The sequence below is a fragment of the Nicotiana tomentosiformis genome, chromosome 11 (assembly GCF_000390325.3).
Source record: "Nicotiana tomentosiformis chromosome 11, ASM39032v3, whole genome shotgun sequence".
Taxonomy (NCBI): Eukaryota; Viridiplantae; Streptophyta; class Magnoliopsida; order Solanales; family Solanaceae; genus Nicotiana; species Nicotiana tomentosiformis.
Genome location: NC_090822.1, coordinates 36032099 through 36056855, shown reverse-complemented (window position 1 = coordinate 36056855; position 24757 = coordinate 36032099). Strand labels below are relative to the sequence as shown.

General features: G+C 36.2%; 1 protein-coding gene and 1 long non-coding RNA gene across 3 annotated transcripts; one reads left to right on the top strand and one right to left on the bottom strand.

Moving 5' to 3' along the window:
- The first annotated feature begins 1470 nt into the window (after positions 1–1470).
- On the top strand, positions 1471–3973 carry LOC138900959 (uncharacterized). Its single transcript, XR_011412351.1, has 3 exons — positions 1471–1730; positions 1798–1934; positions 3757–3973. It is a non-coding gene; the product is annotated as an uncharacterized lncRNA (long non-coding RNA).
- A 100-nt stretch (positions 3974–4073) lies between these two features.
- On the bottom strand, positions 4074–24385 carry LOC104113048 (homogentisate phytyltransferase 1, chloroplastic). Of its 2 annotated transcripts, none has more exons than XM_009623131.4 (12): positions 24071–24385; positions 22784–23070; positions 22293–22376; positions 22137–22211; positions 21472–21555; positions 20432–20521; positions 18275–18376; positions 17737–17832; positions 6702–6773; positions 6511–6606; positions 5358–5462; positions 4074–4292 (listed from the first exon to the last, which is right to left on the bottom strand). In XM_009623131.4, the coding sequence occupies exons 1-12, from the start codon at positions 24153–24155 to the stop codon at positions 4251–4253; spliced, it is 1218 nt and encodes a 405-aa protein (XP_009621426.1). In that variant the 5' UTR covers positions 24156–24385; the 3' UTR covers positions 4074–4250. The 2 variants fall into 2 exon arrangements, with proteins under 2 accessions (XP_009621426.1, XP_009621427.1); XM_009623132.4 differs by having other exon boundaries at positions 24080–24381.
- Positions 24386–24757: the final 372 nt, after the last annotated feature.

Here is a 24757-nt window from a genome sequence, read left to right as displayed (position 1 = left end):
CTTTTACGTTGGAGGCTTCATCCGTAAATAAGGTCCATACACTGAAGACAGTTTTCGATACCAGACCTACTTCTTTAGCAGCTAAAGTGATCATTCCCCGAATAAAATCAGCCATAAAGTCGGCCAAAACGTGTGACTTAATTTCAGTCCAAGGTTTATATTCAATATCAAATTCACTAACTTCAACTTCCCATTTAGCCAATCGACCCGATAATTCAGGCTTATGAAGGACGTTCCTCGGGCAAAAGTCATCACAACGGCTATTGGGTGACATTGAAAGTAGGGTCTAAGCTTTCGAGAGACGACTACGAAATCTAGAGATAACTTTTTCAGGTGTGGATAACGTGTTTTCGCTCCTGATAGTATTTTACTAACATAATATATAGGGAATTGCGTATATTCTTCCTCCCGGACTAGGACTACACTCATCGCAACTTCTGATACCGCTAAATAAATTAATAATTATTCTCCCTCCTTCGGTTTAGACATTAATGGAGGACTAGACAAATAACTCTTCAAGTTTCTCAATGCTTGCTGACATTTTGGATTCCACGAGAAGTCATTCTTCTTCTTCAACAGTGAAAAGAAATGGTGACATTTCTCCGATGGCCTTGATATGAATCTACTAAGGGTTGCCAACCTGCCGGTCAATCTTTACACCTCCTTTACACTTTTCAGTTGGTCAGGGATATCTTCTATGGCCTCAGTTTTGTCGATATTTACTTTAATTACCCTTTGAGAAACCAAAAGGCCAAGTAATTCCCGGATCCAACTCCAAAAGCGCACTTATCCGGATTGGACTTCGTGTTGTATTTCCTCAAGATGTCGAATATTTCTTGAAGGTGAGTCAAATAATCCCCTGCACTAAAAGACTTAACCAACATATCGTCAATATTAATTTACATGATTTTACCAATTTGACGCTCAAATATCTTATTAAGGAGTCTCTGATAAGTGGCTCCGTCATTTTTAAGCCCAAAAAGGCATCACATTATAGCAATATGTGCCAAAATTTATAATAAACAAGGTCTTTTCTTTATCCTCCAAGTGCATACTAATTTATTTATACTCGGAGTATGCATCAAGAGAACTCATCAACTCATGCCCAGTCGTAGCATCGAACATTTGGTCAATATTTGGCAACGAAAAAGAATCCTTAAGGTAAGCCATATTTAGATTTTTATAGTCTATACACATTCTAAACTTATTATTCTCTTTAGGTACAATGACTATGTTAGCTAACCAATCAGGATAACTTACTTCATGAATTGAACCTATATTTAGTAACTTGGTTACCTCTCCTTTAACAAACATGTTCCTGACCTCGGCTATCGGCCGCTTATTCTGCTTTACCAGAGGGAAATTAGGGTCCAAACTTAACTTGTGGACAACCACTTCCAATGGAATACATGTCATATCTGAATGAGACCATGCAAAACAATTAATGTTAGCTTTAAGAAATTCAATCATTCCAAGACTTAGTTCGGGGCTTAACCCGTTCCTAAATAAAACTTCCTTTTTAAGAATTCCGTGAACAAAGCAATTTATTCAAGTTTTTCCGCGGTTGACTTCGTTGCATCCGTTTCTTCCGGTACCTGGAAAGATCTGGGCACCTGGTAAATGTTTGATGCCTCTTCTTCTCCAACGTCCTCTGCCGGTAGCGGAACAAATGTTGACACCGGTTCCTGTAATGCTATTTATTGATTCCCTCGGTCTTGCTGCTAGATAAGGTGACAACATTAATTTTTTTTGCGGCAGGTTGATCACCTCTAATCTGCTTGATCCCATCTGGTGTAGGAAAATTCAATAATTAATGATAAGTTGATGGCACGGCCTTCACTTCGTGGATCCATAGCCTACCAAGAATCACATTGCAACCCATATCGCCATCCACAACTTCGAATAAGGTGGATTTAATCATGCCTCCGGCATAGGTAGGCAACACGATATCTCCTCGGGTCATTACGCTTGGTAAATTGAACCCGGCTAGAAGCTTTGTCGCCGGAACTATGTTTCCAGTTAACTTTGCTTGTTCTAATACTATCGATTGGATGATATTAGCTGGACTAGCTGAATCAACCAGCATACGTTTAATTATAAAATCTAAGACATTTAAAGAAATTATCAAAGCATCATTGTGCGGTAAAATAAGGTCGTCAACATCTTCCTCCGTGAAGGTGATTTCATCATCTTCTGATGCTTCAGATTTTCTTGCCATGAGTCACCGATATCTTCGTCTTTTTTGCTGCCGAAAATATCACCCCATTTACTTCAACCCCACCAAAAATTATATTTATTGTTAGGCGGGGAGACCCTGTGGCTGGTTTTGCTGATTCCGTTCACCTGCTAATTTTACTCTATACAAGCATATTATGTTAGAGTTAACATATATAAACTCAATCTCCAGTATATTACTTAAAAATGTTTTGGAGCTTGAATTCCAGCATATTATGCTGAAGTTTAACATATATAAGTTTAAACTTAGCATATTATACTAAAAAAAAAATCGGATTTTAGCTAAGGGTATTTTTGTCCAAATTTTATTTTTACATGGAAACGTAGCTATTTTTCAATAACATTTAAATCCGGAGATTTTTTTTAATTACTGATCCAAAAAATGACTAACCCATGTTATTTTTACTTAATAATTTCTTAGGTATTTATGATTTTAAAAAGAAAAAAGAAAAAAGAGAGAACTGTCCAATCTGACCTTTCAGACCAAAAATGCTACCAAGATTAGCCAATTACTTATAAAATACTATCAATATTAACTCAATTGTCTATTTATATGCTTCTCTGGGTTCAGTTGAATCCAATACTTTCGACGCGAAACATAAATTTATATGTAAAAAATCACTAAAATTACAATAAATGATAAAAATGAACCCATAACTTTAAATGTTGAACCCATAGAACTAAAATCCTAGATCCGCCTTTGGATCCATAATAAAGTATCGCTAATTGTATTTTTTTCATATTATTGACACTTGAAATTAATTGTAATCCACTACTTTTTGTTTTGAAAATTGTAAATGCCACTTCATATGAACCAGAATCTTTTTAGGTAATTACCAATAGTAGTCTTACATGATGCGTTATACCCATAATTAGAGTAACGTCTATCAACAATTTAATTAGCATATAAGAATATTATAATATAGACATATCAGTTTTTAGAAAGAGGATTATTTGTAAATTAAGAATGCATTTGTCGTTGGATTTCTTTTCTTGAACTCTTGCAACGGATTTTTTAAATTTGTGATCTAATAATGCATTTGTGTTATTTTCTTGATAATCTTTCATGCATTTTTGTTCAACGTAAGTTTCACAGGTACTAACACAAGTGCTTACCAAAAAACAAATCCTAAAAAGTACTCCAAATCCAAATACACATTTGGGTAGATGTGAGTTTGAATTTCAATTTAAGACGATTTGATAGAAATTCGAGGTCCCCTGCGTATATCTATATATATGCATATGAGATACATGTGTGGCAGAGAAAATTTTAAATTCAATTTTAACTATAAATTTTAACTCCAAACCAGTCCAAATCATCTCGAATCTTCCTTAAATTTTGCATCTTGCCTCATCTACGTGTTTTCAACAAATTCCAATCATACCCATGGAAAAAAAAAATCAAATTTGCCAAACTTTTGTGATAGTTTTATAACACTGATAACTTTTTCTAGTTATTTTTGGTAGATGACTTATTATCCAGTTGGTAAGTAATGTCTATTTTTTGACTTATTAATGTAGTTCTCCCAAACAAAATTGCCAGAACAAGGCCCAAATGACTCAAGTAAAGTACTTGGCCTAGAGGATGAATGATTAATGTACATCCTTTTTACAAAATTTTGTAACCTGTGAAGATGTGGGAGTACAGAAACCGTCATAGATCTAGATTAGAGTTTCAGGAAGAGTATGTGTACGTAGTCGATCGCATTAGAGATTAAAATTCATCATATAATGGTTCCAAGTGTGGGTGCAACTTCCACTGTCTTATTCTCCTTTTTTTTCTTAACCATTAAGGTTAAATTACTTGGTTTGGTAGTAAATATCTAATGCGAATAATGTGCTTCTTAAAAGAAATATAAAAATGCAATAAAACGATGGTATTCCAGGAATGCGCAGAATTAGTTGCTAGAGTTACATTAACCAGAATTAGAATAATTTCGACAAAGCTGCCAGATAATTTACCACATTATCATCCATCAGAAGAATAAGGCAGCATTACTCATGTTCTTAGTTATTCACCTCACAAGTGGTATGAGCAAATACTCTGCATAGAAAAGCTGCCAGCCGAAAAAGAAAAAGTTAATGTATCGAATATACACAAACGAAGATGAACTAAATGACCAAGGTTCAAGCCACATTGAGGATTGAAATTAAGGTGCAAAACTCTGAAGGCAGACTTCAAGCCTAAACTTATAGTGATATTGACAAACTACTCTTCACTATTGTAGTTCAATATATGCATTATTAATGTTAACAGTATGTGCTATTTTCTTTATGCATGATGACAATTACTTTGACACTATCTATTGCTAGTGTCTCCCCTTCGATACACGTTACAACTCTTTCAAAGTTTAAAACAAACAAATATTTGCTGCCGCAGCAAATTTCTTTTCCACCATCAATGCAAATGTTCTTCCCTTTCCTCGGTCGAGATTGGGGAGACTACTTATTAGTTATTACCTAGACTTGATCTTGAGAATAAGGCTGGTCAATATCCAATACTATACAATTCTGACCACCTCATGTTGCTCCAAATTTTCATTTGGCTAACAGCATCAGATGGTTCTAATTAGCATTACTCCCCAAGAACAAGTTTGGATAAGACGTCATATGAAAGGCTCTGCAGGTCGGTATTTGACAGCCAGCTACACTAATGACACTAGTAATTAACGCCAAATCATTTTCGATTTACGACATTTACAAAAACTCAACATGACAATATATCGAGCTTCAGTTTAATGTAAAAGAGATAGAACAAGAATATAATTATCATATTAAAATTGCAAAAAACTAATATGCAGTTCAATCACAGGATCCTCTGGTGGATGTCATGTGAAACACCAAGTCAAGCGACTAAATAAGTGCATACATATTTGTACTTGTCACATGTGTTTAAGCATGTTGCAACGAGAGATTAGCGTTTGATATTTTTATTAAACTCGAGCAAGTGCAGGCAAATCAAAGGTAAACTGGTTTTACAACCAAACATCTGGCATATGCAACAATACAGCTAGATAAGATTTTATTGTCTTGCTTTACATGCTGAATTTGCCACAGTTTTGAGCTAATATGCATTTTGCATGACTTTGTTGCAATATCCACAAAGCTGGAAGAGGTCTTACCTTCCATATGAACATGTAAAAAGATGTTATTGCCGCTTTTCTACTGAAGTCAATTGATTTGGCTCGAGTCCAAAGTAAAAGAGCCAAAGCAGCATGACCAACAACCTGATCATCGCAAAATAAGCATATGCATGTCAGTGCAGGTCATTTGGAAAGTCAAATGTTGAACAAGACAAACCTATAAAATTGTAATCAAACGTTGGTAAATCTCACTATTGCTTCAGTAATTTTGAAAAACTTTCTGATTTTCCTATTTTGATTAAATTATTTTTGGTGATAACTTCTACTCTGATATCTCAGACAAAAACAGGAGCAAGGAACTGAGGCCCCAATCCACTGCCTTATTGAGGTTATCTGGAAGATGTAAATTCAGAGCTAAGAAAATGAAAGCAAGTAGTAAAGTGGAAATTAGGAATAATAGCAGCATGGAGGAAAAAATGGAAGAAAAAGCTATAACAGAGAAAAGACTAGATCTACCTTTTCTTTGCTCTCCTTGAAAATGGTGTCGAGGTTTACAACCCACACTCCACGAAGGCAGGAGAACAAAAAGGGAAGATGCCCACACAGGATATTGGAAAGGGGTAAGACGGAAATAGAGAAATGGAGTGGTGATGATGTAATAAGAACAGAAGGGTGAAATTTCACTATATTCTGTCGGAAGGATCTGGCAATAATCGTCTTTTTTTAATGAAGAAATGTAGAAATAATCGTCATTAATTGCTAGACCTTTATTTCTTTTTCAAGTAAACAAATGAAATAACAGACTTCAGCCATTGCCGATAAATATGTGCTGAGAATGAGAGAAACTTTTCCTTTTCAACCCAACTAATAATCTATTTTCCCCTGCTTTTTCTGAAAGTTAAAAATCCAAAAGCTGAAAATTCTTGATAGTGAATTGAAAATGCAGACAGATGAATGAAATGACTTCTAATTTGGGTATGCTAACTCTTTTATTTGGACTTTTGTGCAATATATGCCACAGAAGGCAGAGCAGATGTACCATCTTGCTGGCAGGTAGGAAGTCTTTATGTATATTGAGTCATTACTGTTTCATTAACAGCTTGTCTTTAGCGATTTGCCTACTTACAAAATTTCTTTTTCGATAACTAACAATCTCTCTATTAAGCAATTATACGAGTTCAAGGTGCATTACAGTAAAATATTTGCTCCAGATGTTGGAAGAAGTTGCACCCACTACGATGGCAACAAGATAAGCCATTTCGAGAAGAGAAATACAAATCCAAAAGACCTGCCAAAAAGTGTAATAAGTATAGTCAGGTAAAAAGGACTCAGAATAAAATAAAATAAATTCCTTAAGACCTTGGCCATACTTTTGGTACTTACCTTCTCTTGACCCAAGCGAACAGTAAAAGATTGAATTCCGAAAATCTTGTCACCAACAATATCAGGTATGTCCTACAGTATCATGTAAAAATTGGATAAGACTTTCTGTAGCTTCGATGTTTTGTAGATATCTATAAATGATCACATTTCAGGCTATGAAGCTAGAGAGAAATTAGTTTCTTAAATTTGTTATGTGTTTTACATTTTTGCCTTACTTTGATCTATACTTATAAAAAGAAATTTCAGTTTTCCATTTATGATCTCTTTGAGTACCACCACATTATTCAGCAACAACAACAACAACAACAATGTCAGTGTAATCTCAAAAGTGGGTTCTGGGGAGGGTAGTGTGTACGCAGACCTTACCCCTACCTTGTGAAGGTAGAGAGACCATTTCTGAGAGACCCTTGGCTTAGAAAAAGCATAGTCACAATATAATTGGAAAGAAATACATCAATGGAGAAGCCGTGTAAGAAGAAGCAGTAACAAGACAACCAAAGCGAAAAAAGGAAGAAAAAAAAAGGATAATGTGTACAGGTAAATACTGGACTCATGATACACTCCGGCCTCCAACAGGGTAAAACGAGCTCGAGATATGATTGTGAAAGATCGGAATCGAAGCAAGGATATCCTCGAGTCAGAGTACGGGGGCCGACCATCTACCCTCGATAATATCAGGGTCATGATTCGAGACCGACCTAAAACTTGAAGGACTATGGAGGGCGTCGCCGGGTAATCAAGCGCGGCCAACAGGAGGCCGTAATATCCGTGACCGGCCGGATATCACGGCGTGGATCTCGGCACGTATCGATGTAGAACCAGCAACCAATTAAACAGAAGATTTTTTACTTTTTATAGAGTTATACTTAGAGTAGAATTCCCCTACTATATAAAGGGGGTATGATAATTCATTAAACATGTTGTAACACGCATTCAAAAGCAACATACTATTATTTTCACTGTTATTCTAAGCTTTTCTTTCATTCATCAATATTGACCATTGTGAGCCCGGATCGAGGGCAAATAGCTCACTAAGGCTGAAGACATCTTCCCCGCGTGGTTTGAATTTACAGTATTTCTATTTGTTCGTTTTAATCCGATTTATCATTTTGTATCAAATTAATCCGCGTATCCTTAAACCACTTACAAATTTAATTGTTGTCCGATTTTGAGGGTAAACAGATAATATTCAGCATTGTGACAGAAATCAGTTCTTTAGTGATGGAAGCAGCTCTCTTTTGTCAAAAGGGGAGTATCCAATAAGGATAATAAGTTCAACCAAGAAAGTAGCTGATGTCTGCATGTCATTAATGCAGTGTTCTAGCCAGTTCTCAAGAGTTCCATGCATTACCAGATGACTCAACTTGTGATCAAGCTGAATATGTACAGCAACGCAATACAAATCGTTTTCAAGTTAACCGCTAGATACTAGGTAGTTCGAAGGAAGAATTGCTCCCACAATTTTAATTAGTTTCAACTTTCATCCCATTAACCCGATACAAGGATGTCATGTCCTTGAGATTCTGCCAGTTTTAAATAACTTGAGCTCAGATTACTTTTGTTGGAGGAGGTAGATTCTTGATTTTTACCCATATTGTTAATAAGTTGGTAGAGGATATAGGCGCTGCAGTGCTGATCTGAAGCTGTACACAAAACCTATGAGATGATAGTGGAGTTTACAAGCTCCTGATTAAGACAGGTATTAGGAGTCCCTCGTTCTTGTATTTGATAACAATTGAAATGCCCTGTACTATTTTGAAAATGTTTTCATGTGAATATTTACTATTTACAAAGAAAAGTATAAATGAGAGGAGACTTTGAAGGATCCCGTAGCTAACGACGGGTTCGTTAGACCTGGTGCACCTTGTATTTACAGATTACCGATTACAGTTATAGCCCTCGCTAGTGGGAAGGTAGAACTAGCATACAGTTACAGTTTTCCCTCGAGTAGGGACCTACACTTATATTTGACTCATTTTTTAAGAAGGATCCACACAGTGATACAGTGTAACGACCCGGCCAGTCGTTTTGAGAATTAGCGTTCTGTTTGGTGGCTTAAGGTCTCAAGCAACTTCGTTTTGTGTATCATGACTTGCATGTGTGACCGGGTTCGGTTTTCGGATGATTCGGGATTGATTTGGAAGAATGATTCTTGTTTTAAAAGCTTGAGTGGCAAGAGTTGACCGGAGATTGACTTTTGTGTAGTTGACTGCGGAATGGTGTTTTGATGATTCCAATAGTTTCGTATGATGATTTTGGACCTAGGCGTGTGTCCGTATTTGGATTCGGAGGTCCGTAGGTTGATTTGATGCATTTTGGCGAAAATTGGGAAGCTAAGGTTTGGAAGGCTGAGAGGTTTGACCGGGAGTTGACTTTGTTGATATCGGGTCCGGATTTTAATTTCGGGAGTTGGTATAGCTTTGTTGTGTCATTTAGAACTTGCATGCAAAATTTGATGTCATTCCGAGTTGATTTGACATGATTCGGCGCGAGTTGTAGAAGTTGAAAGTTCATAAGTTCATTATGTTCGATTTGAGGCGTGATTCGTAGTTTCGATATTGTTTGATGTGATTTGAGGCCTCGAGCAAGTCCGCGTTATGTTTTGGGACTGATTGGTATGTTCGGACGGGGTCCCGAGGGTCTCGGGTGAGTTTCGAATAGATTTGGGTTGTGTTGCGCTCGTTTTTTATGTTTCGACGTCGTTTCTTCAAGCATAAATGGTACCACATTAAGCAAATGAGCTCCAATTTCTGCTTTGATTGAAGCATTAGATCTGTATCGTAATTACGGAGCCATAGCAAAAAGAATCGTCGAATTTGGACATCATATGACGAAGTTATGCTCATTTTAGTGTCGGAGAAGAGAGCTGGTGTTGGTGCTTCGCAGATGCGAAGTTAGGTCCGCATCTGCGACCCCACAGGTGTGAAAAATGGTCCGCAAAAGCGGAAATGACAGCTGGAAATGCGCAGGTGAGAATTTTTTTGTCGCAAAAGCGAAAATCCCTGTGTATAAAAAAATCAGACCGCGTTCTTTTGGTATTTTGAGCATATCTTGAATTCTAGAGCTCCGATTGAGGTGATTTTCGCGGCGTTTTTCTCGTCTTTTCATGGGGGTCAATATCTAACTATAATTTTTGTATTTTAATATGATTATAGAAGTTCATTTTTGAATTAATCCATGTTTTGATTGGTGGATTGGGGGGTTTTATCAAAAACTTTTCTAATGAGAATAATTGGGTTTTGAACATCGATTCGGAGTCGGAATTGGATGAAATTAGTATATGGTTGAACTCGTAATTGAATGGGTGTTCGGATTTTGTAAATTTTCGGTTCACTTTTAGTTGTCATTAAAGATCGAAGCTTTATCACTCGGAATTGTTTCCTATGGTTTTTATTTATGATATTAAGTTATTTTGGCTAGATTTGAGCCGTTCGGAGATTGTTTCACACGAGAAGGTCATTTTAGAGTATCAGTTTAGCTTCTTTGAGGTAAGTATCTTGCCTAACTTTGTGTGAGGGAACTACTCCTTAGGATTCGAGTCGTTTGTGCTATTTGTGTCATGTGAAAGCCGTGTACGCGAGGTGACGAGTACATACTCAGGCTTATATGTGGAAATTGATCGGTTTAGACTCTTAGGCTTCTTTCATGTATTCATTTGGAATTGTTAGCATATGTTGTATCTTTTATTCGTCATGTATTAGCACATGTTTTATTTGAAGTTGTCGTTACATGTCACATTCTTTACTTGTCGATTTTGCTCTTATATGTTTTATATTGAGTTGTTATCACTTTTATCATTATAAGATTTCTTTTATTGTGGAGTTATTCTTAGTTGAAGTTGTTGTACATGATAACCCTTTTGTTGCCGGGTTATTCTCATGCATTTAGACGTAGTACTAGTTCGTGCCATCTCTTTCAATGTCAGCCTGATTCATACACTAGGAGCCGGAGTTTGCCATTTCATGGAAATACTTTCACTATTGAGTTTATCCTTAAACAATTAATTGGAATTGAGGTTATCGAAAGTCATTAATCGATTTTAATTGAAGTTGTGTAAAAAGTGGGTGTCGTTCCTTGTTGAGTTACTTTCCCATTCTCGTTGTTATTGAGATTTTATACACATTGTGTTTGAGCCGTGGGCTATTTGTTGTGGAAATATTGATATTGTTGGATCTTTAAAAAAGTTGTGGCCTATGTGCACTTGTGTTACGAGTTGATACGTCGTGTTGTTGTGATGTTAGCATTTGTGAATTGTTGTGTGGTTTTGTTTGTTGTTATGCGGAGTATAAGGGTGGTATTTCACCGTTGTTATGCATTTCACTGTTGTTGTTATGGGGAGTATAAGGGTGGCATTTTACCGTTGTTATGCGGAGTATAAGGGTGACATTTCACCGTTGTTATGCGAAGTATAAAGGTAACATTTCACCGTTGTTGAATGTACGGAGTGATACGGGTGGCTATCAGAGAGATAAGGGTGAAAAATGTTATTGTTAGGGGGAGTGATAAGAGTGGCTATTACACGGAGTGATACGGGTGGCTATCGGAGAGATAAGGATGGCAATGTCAGGGATGATGTGTGATGGTTTGGAGACATTGTGTTGATGATTTTCGTGTAATGGTGTGCTTTTCCTTGTGTTTGTCATACCCCTTACGTGACTTGCTTTGTTGTTTCGATGAGCTACTCGATGTCTTTGATATTACTTGTTGACTTGGGCTGCAGTAGTACACTCGCACAAGCATACACCGTAGCATGCCACTTATAATAGCTCAGGAGTATGAAACTTGACATTTATTGATCAGGCCCATGTGTTCTTGTATTATCTGTTTCCATGTTCATATTGAGCCTGCAACTATGCCGGGCGGATTGTGATTGTGAGCCTGCGACCATGCCTGGTGGATTGTGATTGTGAGCCTATGACCATGCCGGGCGGATTGTGAATGTGAGCCTGTGATCATGCCAGGCGGATTGAGATATTGGCATATGAGTTGTACGTACGGTTGTGATTCGAGATGTGGGCACGAGGTGCCGTGAGTACATGATGGTGGGTTGAGACCCGTGACGTATGACTATGAGATGAGGTATCACGGGGTGATTTCGTTGTGAATCTTGTGTTAGCACAACTTGATTAATTGATTGTCCTCTGTGTTCCTTATTTGGTTTCAATGATACTTGTCGGTGTTCTTGTTGCCTTACTGTTTATATCACATGTTGATTTTGTCGTCATTTATTGATTTCTGCCTTCCATTATTAGCTTTATACTTCTATACTACACATGTTACTTTGTCTAGTTAGTGTCTTGACTTGTACCTCGTCACTACTCCACCGAGGTTAGTCTTGATACTTACGGGGTACCGACCGTGGTGTACTCATACTACACTTCTGCACAAATTTGTGCAGATTCAAGTACTTCGGAGTCTGGATTGTTAGATAGCGGATCAGATATTGCTGTGGAAACTTTAAGGTATACCTGCCGTCGCGTTCGCAGGCCTCGAAGTCACCTTCGGAAGTTATTTGTGCAGTTTATTTCTATTCCGGAATAGTTGTACTTAGAGATTTTAGTAAAGCTTATGACTTGTACTACCGGTTTTGGGATTGTTGGCTTTGTATAGAAATTTCTGTTTCATATTTAATAGTTGTTGGTTGAATTTTGCCATTTATTCAGTAAGTGTTAGGCTTACCTAGTCTTAAAGATTAGGTGTCATCACGTCATCTTACGGAAGGAAATTGGGGTCGTAACATACAGATTACATGATCCTTTCTTGGAAACCTCCCAAACATAAAGACTTGCTATGAGACAGTGTTTACCGAATTTATTACCGATTTGTTAAATTGATTTCTGTTACAGGAAGCACATGAATAGACTTATTATATTTACCGTTTTTGAGAGGGCATTTTATTTTTATGATAGTTCTGATTATTATTATTATTATACAAGCATGTTTTCTGACTTGTCCCCAATTAAAAACGGTTGTGGTTAAGTGTTATTACTCACTGAGCTAGCGATTCACTCCCCGCTATTTATTTTTACAGACACAGCAGTTGACGCAGGCGAGGATTTCGTTAGTTAGAGTGTACAGGTTGATAGTTCTTGGTGAGCCCCGTATTTGTTCGCGTGGGCAAGGAGTTTAATTAATTGTTATGGTCTTTTCTTTGAACTCTTAGAGTCGCTCCCTAGTCATTCTTTTAGTGTCATGAGTATTCTTTCGTTATTATAGACTCATGTTGAGTATTGCACTTTCTTATCGAATTTGGAGATAAATTAGTATTTCTGGCTGTTAGTGGGTGGACTATTAATGGTTGGGACTTGTTTTGGTTTATTGATAAAGTTATTGTTGTTTGGATTGATATTAGGATGTTTGGTTGTTGATTTTGAGACAGAAAAATTTTTGGATAGTCCAAAAACCGGGGAAACTCTGTCCGATTTTCTGTAAAATACCGATAAGGCTTACTTGGGGGCACTTTCTTCTAAGTGCCGGTCGTGATCCTAAATTGGGTCGTGACAAGGTAGATTCTTGATTTTTACCCAAATTGTTAATAAGCTGGTAGAGGATATAGGCGCTGCAGTGAAGCTGTACACAAAATCTATGCCATGATAGTGGAGTTTACAAGCTCCTGATTATGACAGGTATTAGGAGTCACTCATTCTTGTATTTAACAGTTTTCTTCCCCTTTTCTTTGATTAGCAAAGATTTAAACTTCCCCACATAACTCCTATGCAAAAGCTATTTTTTGACTTATGGAATTGATAAATCCTTCCTGGGTGAGTGTAGTACCTGGAATTGTTGAATGATAAGGATTTATGTAGCTATACTAAATTTAAATCTTAGAAGCAAAAGTCCTACTACAAAGAATTGGCTTGCATAGCTCACAACGGCACTCTTGCCAACTTGGGCTTAACTTTTAACTCAAAAAACTTATACACTATAATAAATACATCTACTATAAATATTTAACACTCTACACTCATATAAGGATCAGCCTCCAATATTTTGAAGGAAAACAATAAAGATTTTAGCTAGAACACATTTTAATACAAATCAAGTTTTACAAGAGTTACTAGATGATCTTCCAACTATTATAGAAGCTCCGTTATATAGGGAATGAAAAACTCCTACAACTTACACTAGTAAATTTACATAACAGTGGAATTAAAATACATGACAAGTTGTTTTCCACAATCCAAGTTGCGATCACACATAAAGGGCATTTTCACATAAAAACTTAATGCTAGAAAAGTAGTAGTGAGGAATCTCTTATATTATAGAGATATATTAGGTAATGGACCATAGGATAGAGTGTGAAATCTTTTCATGAGCTAGAGAACAAGACATGGGATAGATGTTTTTTATGGAAAGCTAGTGGACAAGGTATGTGATACTGGGATTTTTATGGAAAAGAAAACCAAGAGAGTGGAAAAACATGGAATAGTGGGAAGTTTTGTCAAGACATGGTAAGACAAGAGATAGTGGTCTTATACGAAATACTTCGGATTTTAGTGGGAAAAGATAGGATTTTAATGGATAATTTTGGTGAGGTTCAAATGGCTTAAGGTTGTAATTTCCTTCAATCCACCACTCTTCGCCATGCTTTTGTTTGAATTTTGCTTTATATATCTATCTTATCTTTTCTGATCTTGTGAAATACCTTTTGCTATGTGATGATTCCATATGATATACTTTTTTCTCTTTCCCCTTTTATTGGGGAACATTCGATGGTACATTTAATGTACCACCAAAACTTAAGGGTAAGTTCTACGGAGTGGTCGTTAGACCGACTATGTTGTATGGGGAGGAATATTAGCCAGTCAAGAACTTCCATGTTCAGAAGATGAAAGCAGTAGAGATGAGGAGGGTTGGATGGATGTGTGGGCATACGAGGAGAGATTTGATTAGGAATGAAAGTATTTGAGACAAGGTAGGAATGGACTTCGTGATGGATAAGATGCGGGAAGCGAGGCTGAGATGGTTTGCGCATGTGAAAGGGAGAAGCACAAATACACCAGTAAGGAGGTGTGAGAGGCTGGCAATGGTGGGCTGAAGTGAAGTAAAGGCGGGCTGAAGAGAGGTAGAGGCAGGCTGAAGAAGTATTAGGGAGAGGTGATTAGGCAGGATATGTCACATCTTTAGCTTGCTGAGGACATGACCCTTGATAGAAAGATGTGGAGGTCGAGGATTAGGGTAGAAGGCTAGGAGGTAGTCAAGCGTACTACTTTCTACTATCTTGCAATTGTCACCACTTTTCAGTCCTGTAGTTGTAGTATCATTCTCGTATATTCTTATTCTTAGATTTCTATTATCACCTATTGTTTCTCTTGCTTCGATTTATTAACTTGTGATAAGTTGGTATTTTTCCTAACTTCTCTTATGCCTTTTAATAGAGTTATGCCCTGATTAATGCTGATGTGATTAATGGATTAATTATGTTTTGAATGATATAATTGCAGGTCGTGGAGTTGTGTGAGAGCTAAGAGATTGAAAATCATCAAATACCCGCAAGAAAACATAAACTTCGGGCCAAAACTGAATAAGAAAACTAAAGAAGCAAAAGTCCATCTTGTGTGGCCCACACAAGTCACCCACGCAGTTGGAAAACTTGGAGGCTGAAAGTTACAGTTCTGGAAGTGGCCACGCATCCTGCATGGGCCACGCAGCTTGGCCGCACACTGAGAGCTGAAGAAATAGAGCACTGAGCCACGCATCCTACGTGGGCCACGCAACTTGGCCACGCAGGACCCGACGAGGATAATTTTGTCCAGCTTTTCGAACGAGTATAAATAGTACTTTTTAGGTCGTTTTTGAGTAACTTTGACAGAGAAGAATATTGTACGAGTTTTCCTGAGGGTTAACGAGTGACATCACAGTTTCTCAATCTTCTTCTCCATTAGCATCAATGACAGGATTTGAAGATAATTTGATTATTTCTTCTATTGTCATGTCTAGCTAAACTCATTAGCTAGGTTTGTGAATCCGGAGTGGTGTTATGACTATGGGTTAATAATATAAATTTGTTTTTGATTAAATATTGTGTTATCTAATTGCTCCATGCTTTCTTGCATGATTTGGTGGTTGCAAACACTAGATTAACACCTATCACACTTAATTCTAACTTGGAAAAGTGGAACCGAGTTTACGTATAAGGAATTGGGTGGATTAAGGAATTAATCTCATCTCAATTAATAGAACCAAACTAGGAATAGGGGATTCTTACTTGGGCATTAACAATTGTATTGCATAGAACTCTAAATAGCTTGGAAAGGCATTTGTGAGTAAAAACCTCCTAGTGTTGGAAAATACTAAGTTGGAATTATAGATATGGTTGTCATAACACATGTTTGACATTATCATGCACAGTAAAATCACCTCCAGAATATAGCTTGACATGACTTCAAGATCAGTGACCTGACAAAGTTGTCATGACTTTAGCAGGAGTAATACTCCTGCTCCACATTTGACATGTACTTACGTCAGTGTTTTTCAAGCTTGGACAGATCAATAGTTGGCAGCTTAGCATTAAGCTTCTAGATGAAGATGAAAATCGTTTATGGCTAGTAGTCCTTACAAACTTAATGTATAATTCTGAGCAACGATTACATAGCTTTTGGCGAAAATTTACTGAAAGTGGCATTTATCAAAATGTATGGATGTACATCTAAGATCACATAAAATTGTTACTTGTTCAAGGCCATCATAACTTTTAAACCTTTGGATTAATCTTCTATCTTCCAGCTGTGTCTTAAGAGTGGATCAAGGTGTCACATTCATTTTCTTAGGATTAGTGATAGATGTCAATCACTATCGCTTGTCTCATATCTTGCTATACATGGCGCTCCCATTTCAGAACTCTGTTCTAGACATACATTCACTTTGATTTCTTACTTGTGTCAAGAATCTTCATGCAAGGGTGGTTAGTGTTGTTTGAGTTTTGGATGGGTTAAGGTACCTAACAGTTTTACCTGACTCTTTCAAAACAGCAGTTTTAAAACAAATCTTTTTGCATGGTTCATGTATGGGTCAAAATCCGCTCTTATAATATTTGAGGCAAGATAATACTAAAAAAGGAATTCTCGAGTCGTCGTTAGTCGAGATGGGCCAAGAAGCAGCAAAGTCCATGGCTGAAGTGGCGACATGAGCCGTAGTCGAGATGTCGACGAGAGTCGTAGTCGAGATGACAACAAGGGTCGAGGTCGAGGTTGAATATCGTTGATGAGAGCTGTAACAGCTAGTTTGTCAGTATAGGGTATTAAAAGAGAATATTCTAGTGGATATTCTCTGCACTTGTACTATTAGAGTTTCCTAAGAACATGTCTCATATATATATATAATATAAAAGAGGTAATGATAGGGGCATGTAATATTCACTTGTAAGAACTCACTTTGACAAAAAGATTCTCTCTTACTAAGATACAAACACCACCTTTTCACTAAGATTCTTGCTTATACTATTCCATACTTTTCCATCAGATCCGAGAATAACTCGAATATTCAAGGATTTGTCTATCATTCATTATTATCAGGAGGAACAACCATCTATTTCATCCTTTATTGGGTGAATCATTCCTCCTATTTACTTAAATGCCATTTATTGATATTCATTGCTATTGAATGCCACATTATTGCTCATGCTTTTTAGCACAGTTATTGCATGTTGTCATTGCTATTTGACCGAACTCATCTATTGATTATTGCACCATTGAAAGTTTTATCTAGAAATATTATTGTTAACTAAGTTTAACCCCTAATTACATAAATTTAATTATTTGAACCAAGATACATATTTTTTGGTCAAACAGTTCACACTATATAGTTGGCTATACACTAGTTGGATACATGAGAGAGAAGTGAATTTGTCCATGTAGTTTTTACTGTGAAAGCAAAGTAACAAATTTGACTCACTTTGTTTCTTCTAATCAAAGAACATCCAGTCATCCATAGCAGCTATTTTCTTCTTTAAGTCATATAAAATAAGTCTCTTTCTCATAGATATTAAAACAAGAACGACCTTCTATCTAATCAGGTTTAGAGAGCATATATTTACCTTGAATAATGCTATAACAACGGAGAAAAAGCTCATGAATGCTGTTGCAAATATCAAAGGTCTTGAAAGGACAGCTGGTCTTCTGTACACATAAGTCTGAAAATTGAAATTACTTTTATCAACAAATGAGAGAAGAGCACTATAAAGTTAAAGTCGATCCTGGTAGTCTACGACTTGAGCATATTTGATCTAGTTATTAGTTGACGCAAATATATATCTATAACAGACTAATAACTATAAATTGCTAATATTGAGCAGCTATAAATCTGACGATTAAGAACAATACCAACGACAAAGATATAAGTTTTTCACATGACCTGGATCCTTTTCTTTTCCTCCTTTTTTTTATTAAATGAAGTCGAACAATTACATAACAGATACAAGGTATTTGGTCCTTACCAATAACATCAAGCATGTTCTGACAGCCATACTAGTTGAAATTTTAGTTCTTCATATGGTACAGTAAGCACTTTAATCTATGCATTCTCTTTGAAGATAAAACAAAAAGATAACTGTAAAAAATAGAAATAGTAAAGACCTGAATATGCAAATAAAAGGCTATCTGAACTATCACTGCTCGTACAGCAAAGATGCACATTGCAGCAACCAAGGCAAATCTCTTCCATCTCAAAAGTGGCAGCTGAAAATGTAGAAGCATTTTGAAAAGCAACAATTAGAAACACTTCCTGAGAAATCATACACAATTTACTGATCTTACAGCCATTCATACCATGGAAGTGAGATTATCCAAGTTAGAGAACTCTCTGGACAGCATCTAATTCACCACCCTCTCCTAAGCTTCATTTCTTACATATAACATTTATTGCAACCCACTTACTGCCATGCACTCTGGGAAAGCAATTGTAATTACATGTGGTGATGAGGAGATGAATTTTCTCCCTTATTATTGCTTTCCCCTTTTTACCAGATTGTAACAATACAGCACCAGCTAATGAAACAAGTGACAAAACTACAGATCTGATATAATAGTTCAAAGCAAAACTATAGAGGAGAGACCGGATTATACTTGTAGAGTCTAAGCAATAATATGCAGGAGGAATCTTCTAACACTCTTTGAAGGTAAAATATGATGGTAGAATCTACAATAATTTTGCTATAAACTGGTTGCATGAGATATTATGCTGTAACATTTGACTCCCTTTGTCCAAGATTATATAACATTCTTTTCGTTTTGAAATGTCCCAAATAATTTGACACCATCCACTACTTTAACAGTTCTACAATTCTCAACATTACTTAAAACGATTAAAATTTTAAACGTCAATGTGATGTTTCCTCTATCGGACTAACTACTCAACCACTATTTTATTAGCTTCTTCCACTACTACTAATATAGTAGAAGTTATATTAACATTTAAACTTCATGTCCAGTCAAGTACTGTTATATAAAATGGGATAGAGGGAGTATTAACTAGAAGATACTTTTTCTATTGGTAAAGACAGACTCGGATGAACTAATTAAAAATATAACAGATGCCTGATGACCCAGTCACTTGTTTATATCATCAAATGCGTTCACAAAAAGTAGTAATGGATGTGAAGTAAAGATACACATTATGTGTTCAGTCTCAGGAAGCAAACTAAAGAGAAAAGATATTCTCTATTTGACTATAAACAAGATAATAGAGATGCACTATTTCCTACAGAATCAGGGCCACAACATAGCTGATCATTTCTTTGACAAGGAGCATATTTAGCTGATCATTATCCAAAGCTTTGTGGAAGTTATAGAATTCTCGACAAGTTATCTGGTTTCAAATTTACCTGCTAAAGAATCACTAAGAGGTAAAGAATTTATCAGTTATACAAGTCTGACTGTGAGGACCAAATTACTACTGTGAAATGAAACTTCAAAGGCAATCAAATTGACCCTCCAAAAATGTAGAAGGAAGAAAGGTCAATCACAGAACTATAGGACTATACAAGTTCACCAAGCAAAAAAATACAAAGACTTAAGAACAAGCAGAAAACTTATTTTGTCACTGATACCAGAAGCCCAGCTTTACCCCTCATGAAAACACAAGCTCTTGGAACCATTACATGCTAATCAAATTCAAAGAGGAGAACTGTTAATCAGCAGTTCGGGAGGTCAATAAGATAATAAGTGGATAATAATATGAAGGCGTACGAAAGGTATTGTAATACGGGATATCTACAGTGCATAATAGGAAATGCCACCATTCCTATCGTGTTATTTTTCCCCTATTTGTGGGATAATACAATAGAACCAGATCGTAATAAGGTGTTAAGTGGGCAACCCAATCTGCTACATTATGTATAGTTTAATACAATCATCTTCCTCGCAACTCGATGTCAACCATGGTAGGAAGTTTAAAAAAATTGCTTACTGTGGAAAAGAACTTTTGACCATTAAGATGGAATATACTAGAGCCTTTTATCTGCCATAAAACAACTCTTAACTTTTTAATTTACCTGCAACATAGATAATTGCAAGGTCTTTCTAACTTAAGTTACCTGCTAAAATCATGACAAGGAAAAACGAAAGTGAAACAGAAGAAAAAGAAATGCTGCAACAATATTTTCTTTTCCTTTTAGATTAAAATGAGTATTCATGATGTCAAGCTACTCTAAAAAGAACAGTCTATATGAGAGAATAAATAAACTCATAATTTTGGAAACCAGTAATTAGCTGCCACAATGAGATGCAACTCACATTGATTGAGTAGGCCGTTCCCAGTACAAAACTGATGAATAGAGCCCAAAATAAAGGCCAGGAACCAACGATCCATCCAAGCCAAAAACTCTGGAAAGGAGGAGTACGAGGTATTTCTGTAGTCAGGATGTGTACAGGAATATCCTTTGATGAAATTTAATGCTTTGGAAAACAGAAACTGGAAAAATAATAGAATTCTTGCAAGTTCACATGATATGCCATGACTCCTGAAATTAAAATAAGACGATTGTAGAGCAGTAGCATAACATCAGCCAATGAAGAATAATTACCCAAGTCCCAAGAATTGAGCAACCAATATTTTTTAAAATTTTTATATTTTCACACATTGCAACCAATACTTTGGTCTCAGTGACTAAGGATGATACATATCTAATAATGCAGATACATGAATAAGCTTCAAGCTTCATATTTAGAACCCCTTCTTCCTTTAGGCTCAAAAATTATACTCATCACTTACGATTTCGTAACAGAAAAAGAGGAACACAAGATGACAATAGAAACCTGAAGTTTTCCGAGTTTTACAATTCTAATAAAGGGTAGAAATGAGGTCCATCAAAAAAGTACTCTGCATTTAATCTATTTTACTTCTTATCTTCTCAGAAACTTCAAATAGAATGATAGAAATGCTGCTTTTAAGTATTCTATGACAGTAAAGCACATAAACATACAGCTAAAAGTAAAACCAATAGAACAAAACGTGAAGCTTACATGCCTAAAACAAACATTTGACCATTATGTTAAGCGGGATATTTAAATTCTGATACTGCTTTAACAGCGAATCCCGTACCCGAACCCCAAAAGATTCTGAGGGACAATAGGGATTGCAATATTCACCAACCCTTACATCGTACTACTTTCTAACTTTTCTTCTAATTCCATGAAGATTAGGCTGGGGAATCCTGAAGATAAATGTTTACCAAACATATGAAAGACAGCAAATAAGAGCCAGAATACATATTATTTGCAGTTCGAGACGACAATTTTCTCCATGGTGGTTAAGTAAAGATCTTTAAACTCACCAGAATGGCGAAAGACAACACGATAATTACTCCAGTCTGCAAAGAGTATTCCCCTGATGCCAATGGAAGATATGGCTTGTTTACCTGGAAAATAAAACATATTAAAATTTCACATGCAGAAGCAGAAAAAGTTGCTGGAAAATTTTATATCAACAAAGAAAGAAAAACTAAATATACTCCCAGGAACTTTTCCTAGGAGAAAAAAACATAAACTGCAATCGTCCTTATCACGGACAGATTCAGGAAAGAATTTATACTGCGTGAGGATTATAATGAAATGACAATTGATTAAAGCAGAATTGCTGTAGGGCCTTTTTTCCAGTAGTATAACAATTACAGACTTTTGAGTGTTAGGTAGTGTATAACTACTGGTTGACAAGCTAGATACTCAAATACCTTCATAAACATTGAGTAAAAAGAGCAGTATTCAGTGAGTTCTAAATGGCTTCTCATGTATCAATATGCTGCCAAAGATGAATCCAGGAATTACAATTAGTGTTAGCCTAGATAAACCCATGTACCCAGCTCCCTCCATAGCCCAAATATAAAATGACAAAACATAAACATGAAATGTGGCTTCTCGAATTAGGCCTTCATATTGATATCCGAAGCCTGCATGTTCTGCATTCATAAATTAAATTCATGGACACTTAATATAAAAATACCTTGTCTATTTCGATATCAGACAACTGGTTTAAACCAACTATGTAAATATTCATGAATAGGGCAGCAACAATGGCCTGCAACAATATAGTGGATATCAAAATTCTTGTCATCCCAGATCACATCGTCCGTTGGACTTAAGAATGGCCTTTACCCACCTCTAACATCCCGGTAAAAAATAATGGAGAGAAATCAGAGAACTTCTCAACTGCAAGGAGAGAAACTGAAATTATGCTCAATGCCTGCTCAGAGAAAAGTAATGTAAGTCACTGTTCTAATACTTTCAAATTATCAAAATTCAAAAACAACTATATTTGATCGCATGCGTGTTTGCGTAATTATGCCATGAAATTTTAAGCTTTATCCATTAGGCAGATTCTCTGAAATTAACATCTTTCGACACCTTCTGAAATTAAAAACCTATTCCTCTAGCTACATCTAATGAAATTCATAGTAGTCAAAGTCCAAATACGCATTAATAAAAAATTCATTTCTTGGCAAGTCATTACTGGCTCCACAAATTAAAAGTGGTTAAGAATTATAATGACATAAATAAACACAAATGAATGATGGAGTTTACACAGATAGATAACGAAATAGTATGGCATATCAGATGACATGAAAACAATATAGGAGTTGTGGACCTAACTGTTCCTATTACGGTATGGGGCCGCGAGAACCTGTAGAAAGCATCCACTGCATCATGCACTGAGTTCCATGGACTCTTTGAAGGTTGAGATTCAAGAGGATGTTCAGAGGATGCATGCACCAAAAACCTCTTTGTAAGTTTTCGATCAGTGGGAATAATGCTTCCATCACTGCCTCCAACAAGCTCTTGCGTCATATACTGCCTTTGCAACTTCATAGAAGTGGAATCACACTTTCCTGGTCTCTTCCATGCTTTACACTTCAAAACTCGTACTATTGTGCGTGAACCTATTATGTCGCCATGTCGTAGGCATAGAGAGAAACATATCTCAGGGTATTAACAGAATCCAATCTATTTCTCCACTTGGTACTGCATACACATTACAGAAATTTCCTACTTCGTAGATTCAAGCTTTTTCAAATCATAAGTGAACACTATACAGTGGAAACAATATACAAAAGCACATTGCATCATCCAAGAGCATAAGTCTTTTCCCAGTATCATCCCAGCAACCACTATCATCATTGCTTGTCTTGTCAAAAAAACAGCACCATATTACTGTTCTCTTGATTTACTATCACTTTTTCTGCCAGAGCTATGACTCCAGCACATAGAATGAACTCAAGATTGAACATATAATCAAATTAAAAGCAAAACTAGGTGATTTCTTCCCGGCGGAGGCCAAAAACACTAGGTAAATTCTTCTCATCTGCCTAACCTTGATGGGCAAAGTTACCTGGTACTAGCGGGAGGTAGCAGGTACCGGTGGAATAGTCGAGGTGCGCGCAAGCTAACCCAGACACCACCATCATTAAAAAAAATAAAAGGAAAACTGCAAGAAACCCACCTCCATCTGAAGTTGCAACACCAAAAAATTACTGGAATTAATGAACACACAAAGGGCAGGTCCTTAATTAGAAATTGCAATGAAGACATAGACAAATTAATTAGCTATTGAGCCAGGAAAGAGATTCAAATTTTACATGCTTCGAGAAAATACAGATTTCCAACCACACAAAATCATCAAGAAGACTAAAAGACATTAAAAGAAATTCAACACTCAATGTGGAACTAAGAACTTCCAGAGCTTAGAGTCCAGCACTTAGAAACAAACTCAAGAATGAACATATTTTCCAATTAAGAAGCAAAATATATAAGAATACTACATCATGCAAAGCTGAAACACTCAAAAAGTCCAGAAATTCAAGAACCGAGTAAAAAATGAGAATGGAGACATAAATAAATAAATTAGCTAAAAACCCAGCAAAAGGATTCAAGTTTTAGTACTGTGCATACTGGTTTTGAGTGGAGAGAACTCTGCTGCAAGTGGAACGGATGGTCTCTGAAACGACCCAATAAGCAAAGATTCCATTTTTTGATTTCTCAATCAGTACCAAAGGTACTCTACTTTTAACTACCTAAATCCTTATTATCTTTAGCTTATTAGAAATCAAATTAATTTGAACTAGAACCTAGCCAGCACGTTTAATGCATGTATTCTGCTAGTTTAGTTCGGTACACCTAATTTTCTCAGATGGGTGCCTCGATATAAGCTTCTGAAAATGTGATGCTGGTAGCCATTCCTGTTTTGTCAGTCCAAAAATAAGTGGTGAAACCAAAAAAATAAAAGAAATATAAAAATAAAAATGAGAGTCTTGTCGCTTAGGTATTATTAGGAGGTAAGTACATTTTTGGGACTCAAAATGACTTTGGAGCTCAATCCTAAAGCCAAAAAGTTAAAAGTTGAATTATTAAATTACCCATTAAAAATTGAGTTACCAATTTACCCTTCAATTTAATACTATTTCTATAATTTTTGGCACTAAAAAATAAATCTACCTTTCAATAAAATATAATGTAATTAAAATAAAATAAGAATCAATTCATACTTTGCATGCTACAACACTCACTTACTGCATCTTATTCAAGGCGTTGGAATTTCTTTCATATTCCAACAGTTATTGCAACCTTCTA

What these genes read in the sequence shown, in the direction of transcription:
- LOC104113048 (XM_009623131.4), bottom strand. Translation starts at nt 24,155, where the DNA reads ATGGAATCTTTGCTTATTGGGTCGTTTCAGAGACCATCCGTTCCACTT. An exon ending in CTGATATCGAAATAGACAAG is followed by an intron (nt 21,556 to 22,136) that starts GTATTTTTATAT and finishes TTTATTTTCCAG; the next exon opens with GTAAACAAGCCATATCTTCC. An exon ending in TTGTTATAGCATTATTCAAG is followed by an intron (nt 6,774 to 17,736) that starts GTAAATATATGC and finishes ATGATACTGTAG; the next exon opens with GACATACCTGATATTGTTGG.